Source organism: Haliotis rubra, unplaced genomic scaffold, assembly GCF_003918875.1.
Source record: "Haliotis rubra isolate DU_JTF1 unplaced genomic scaffold, ASM391887v1 Scf247, whole genome shotgun sequence".
In the NCBI taxonomy this organism is placed as follows: Eukaryota; Metazoa; Mollusca; class Gastropoda; order Lepetellida; family Haliotidae; genus Haliotis; species Haliotis rubra.
This window is the reverse complement of record NW_025766525.1, coordinates 18,116-21,910: the sequence shown is the minus strand read 5'-3', so window position 1 is coordinate 21,910 and position 3,795 is coordinate 18,116. Positions and strand designations below refer to the sequence as shown.

The 3,795-nt window shown below is 42.6% G+C and overlaps 1 protein-coding gene across 1 annotated transcript; it reads right to left on the bottom strand.

Moving 5' to 3' along the window:
- Window positions 1-253: 253 nt before the first annotated feature.
- Window positions 254-2,937, bottom strand: LOC124279120. The gene is made up of 3 exons (XM_046714909.1): window positions 2,832-2,937; window positions 962-1,096; window positions 254-462 (listed from the first exon to the last, which is right to left on the bottom strand). The coding sequence occupies exons 1-3, from the start codon at window positions 2,835-2,837 to the stop codon at window positions 274-276; spliced, it is 330 nt and encodes a 109-aa protein (XP_046570865.1). The 5' UTR covers window positions 2,838-2,937; the 3' UTR covers window positions 254-273.
- Window positions 2,938-3,795: the final 858 nt, after the last annotated feature.

Below are 3,795 nucleotides of genomic sequence, written 5' to 3'. Positions count from 1 at the left end.
AACGGTTGTCAGTGCAATTAGTTACATCAGTACACAGTTCAGTATTCAACTAGGTCTACTACCAACCCGTTTCTGTTTAACCGTGACATCCTCAACCAGCGAGAATATATAGATCATAAACAATAATCACAAACCATAACCATAGGGAATCCATCCCAGAGGCAGCGTCTGTACGACATCATTGACTGGTAAATCACGTTAATCTAATGTGGCCCCAAGACACAAAGGTTTGCCAATGACAAATACACTTTGTACATCAATGAGCTTTTATTTCTAGAAATATTTTCTGACCCAGTTGTGTTTACACCAAGGTTTAGGGTTCTTCTGGTACTTAACCCTGCCAAGTTTCTTTCTCTTCATATTTCTGTAGGAGCATCCAAGCCCGGCTTGTTCACAGGTCTTTGCCAGGCGTGCCTTCAACTCATAATCACACCACCCTTTCGTTATTCCGAAATGTGCACCCTGAAACAAATGTCACACAATGACAGCTCAAACAATTTTTGAACAGATGACGTTCACTGAGAACTCCTGGTGTGGTCACTGATTGTCAGTGAAACATTAATTTACAAATATATCTGATTTGGACGCCATCTGAATTTGTGTCTGCAGATAGAGACTGATAAATATATGTATAGATGTTTTAATTAATGGATGTGACTTTGTGACTCCGACTCGTGCTATAAAACCCTGATATAAACCAGAGTCCATGTAGACTCCTCGTGATAATACTACAATATGTGTGTGTGTGTGTGTGTGTGTGAGAGTGAGAGTGCGTCTGCATATTCGTGCACGCACATATAAAGGCATTTACGTTACGTTTTCCCTTGTTTTCATCTTCATACTACGATGCTTTATTACACATTGATCGTTTCAAGGCTGTTTACTAAAGACAGGGTTATAACTGTCAGTGTTGAATGACGCTTCTGTGTACTGGTATCTTACAAGGACGTAGGAACCTTACACATGAGTAGCAAACAATATGTCGGAAAATCACAGGCCCCAATATTTTTCGTATTTGTCCTCGACTAGCACCAGCATCCGTAACGGCAGTGAACATCAAGACACACATCAACATCAACACCGACAGCGACTGCATCTGTCAACAAAATCAATACACAATTTATTAAACAGCATCCGATTGTTCTGCAAGTGTGCGCCAGACAAGAACTGGGGAGAGAGAACCCTGTGTGCTTCTAAGAAAGTTCCATACAGATACAGCCTGAAATACAATGCTGCATCTTTCATTCAATACGCAGTGACTCGACCCACAATTTGGATGTTTGCCTGTTTGTTGGGAACATGGTACACATGCGCGAGGTTCTTGGTTCTTGGTGTGATATTTTCGGTGTCCGTTGGGGTCATATACGGATATCGATGCAAATTAGAGAGGTCATATGCACATTTTAGTGTCTACCTTCACATTGTAAACAAGCATGGCGTCACGTGTCGGCGATCGTGTCCGGATTGACTGCCCTGCAGCTGGTTACGGTACTGTCAGTGCTTTGATCCAAGAAAATTCATGTCTGGTTATAATAGATGGAGTGGATTAGGAAGCGAAGATAGAATTTCACAGGCTTACGAAGATACCAACACCAGTTCCCGACCGACTGTCAGTGTTAGCGAGCTGACGGCACAGCAATCCAGGTGTCGAATGTCACGCGAACATTAAAGTGTATTTGTTGTTCAAAAGGTTAATTGAAGGTTTCTGAAGTTCCACACAAGTTTGTTGTTATTTTCCAAACGTAAGCTAACATTTGTTGACAACAATACGTGCTTTAACATAAAAACTATCTAAAACTACCTAACGCAGTGAATTGAGTGATAAGAAGAAAATTGTGTCACCGAGCTTATGACGTAACTTAAATACTATACGCATATTTTTGACGTCATAGGTATCAGTGAACATTCCACGCTTATGTACCGTCAAATGATTGAACAACCGCCGCCACCAAGCTGGAATACCCCGTCATATAGCAGGAATACCCCGTCATATATATCTGGAATACCCCGTCATAGAGCTGGAATACCCCGTCATATAGCTGGAATACCCCGTCATAGAGCTGGAATACCCCGTCACAGAGCTGAAATAACCCGTCACACAGCTGGAATACCCCGTCATAGAGCTGGAATACCCCGTCACAGAGCTGGAATACCCCGTCACAGAGCTGGAATACCCCGTCATAGAGCTGGAATACCCCGTCATATAGCTGGAATACCCCGTCATAGAGCTGGAATACCCCGTCATATAGCTGGAATACCCCGTCATATAGCTGGAATACCCCGTCATATAGCTTGAATACCCCGTCATATAGCTGGAATACCCCGTCATAGAGCTGGAATACCCCGTCACATAGCTGGAATACCCCGTCATATAGCTGGAATACCCCGTCACAGAGCTGGAATACCCCGTCATACAGCTGGAATACCCCGTCACATAGCTGGAATACCCCGTCACAGAGCTGGAATACCCCGTCATATAGCTGGAATACCCCGTCACATGGCTGGAATACACCGTCATAGAGCTGGGATACCCCGTCATATAGCTTGAATACCCCGTCATATAGCTTGAATACCGACGTATTGTACCTTGAAAACCGACGTCATATACCTTGAATACAGCCGTCATATACCTTGAATACCGACGTCATGTACCTTGAATACCGACGTCATATACCTTGAATACCGCGGTCATGTACCTTGAATACCGCCGTCATGTACCTTGAATACCGACGTCATATGTCGAATATTGCGGAATGCTACGTTGAACAAGAGAGAAACAAAACAACGTCAAATATCCAGAGAGCATATTTACAACATACAGGAATACCTACCTTCATCGTGTTTCTTCAGTGTATCGGGCCGAATAGGCAAAGCGAGAGGCTTTATATTCTGACTAAATAATGCACACCACGCGTGGAGGTAATAAGCTAAAACCACAATAACCACCATAAACCTAAACACATGTCATGTGCAGATGTCCCTAAGTATGCAATCACAGGAGACATATCATTATACAATCTGCTGAAATACATTATAACGGATAATATCCAGGCTGTCGTGTATTAAAGATGACTTGGACTATGTAATTATGTGCTGAGCATGGGACACCTTACAAAGGTCGGCATCAAATGTTTCCATGTCTGTCTATCAACATATCAATTCTGAAAAAATACATCTTGTTATAAACATGCAGTTAAGGATATAAGCGTCGAATCAACTGCTGTTTATATCAAGGCCATGTGGGTGTGATGACACGATAAGAGGCATTGATTTGAACCTACGCAGTCAGGGAGGCCACACGCAAAATCAGAGATCGAACCCGCTAAACCACTGCGGCGTCCACAAATATGGCAACTTCTAGTCTAGATTACGAACTTTGTGCACCCACCTGACAAGCGAAAATTGGCACGGCTCCTGTGACCGAAAGCAATGAATACACAATTCCACTGATGTCGAGTCAATACCAGTCAATTCATTCAGTGACTTGCATCAACACTGATCTCCATAATTGGGATACAGGTAGGAACCAAGTCCGCACACCTGATCACCGTACACCTGATCATCGTACACCTGATCACCGTACACCTGGCACCACGTCACACGTAGTGGATCCAGATCACATGTTTATGTTACAGGCGCAATAATACAATGGTATCGCCATTTCTTTATAAAATGGCTTTAATTAATGATTACTTTTCTCTTTCTAGTTCCATAATACATTCTGTTAAGACATCCAAGAATAACATCATTATCTTTATCTTTACAAAAATATTATATCCAGAATATCACAAGTGG

Coding starts and splice junctions, on each gene's coding strand:
- LOC124279120 (XM_046714909.1), bottom strand. Junction 463..961: donor ATATTGTTTGCTACTCATGT/GTAAGGTTCCTA, acceptor CATTTGTTTCAG/GGTGCACATTTCGGAATAAC.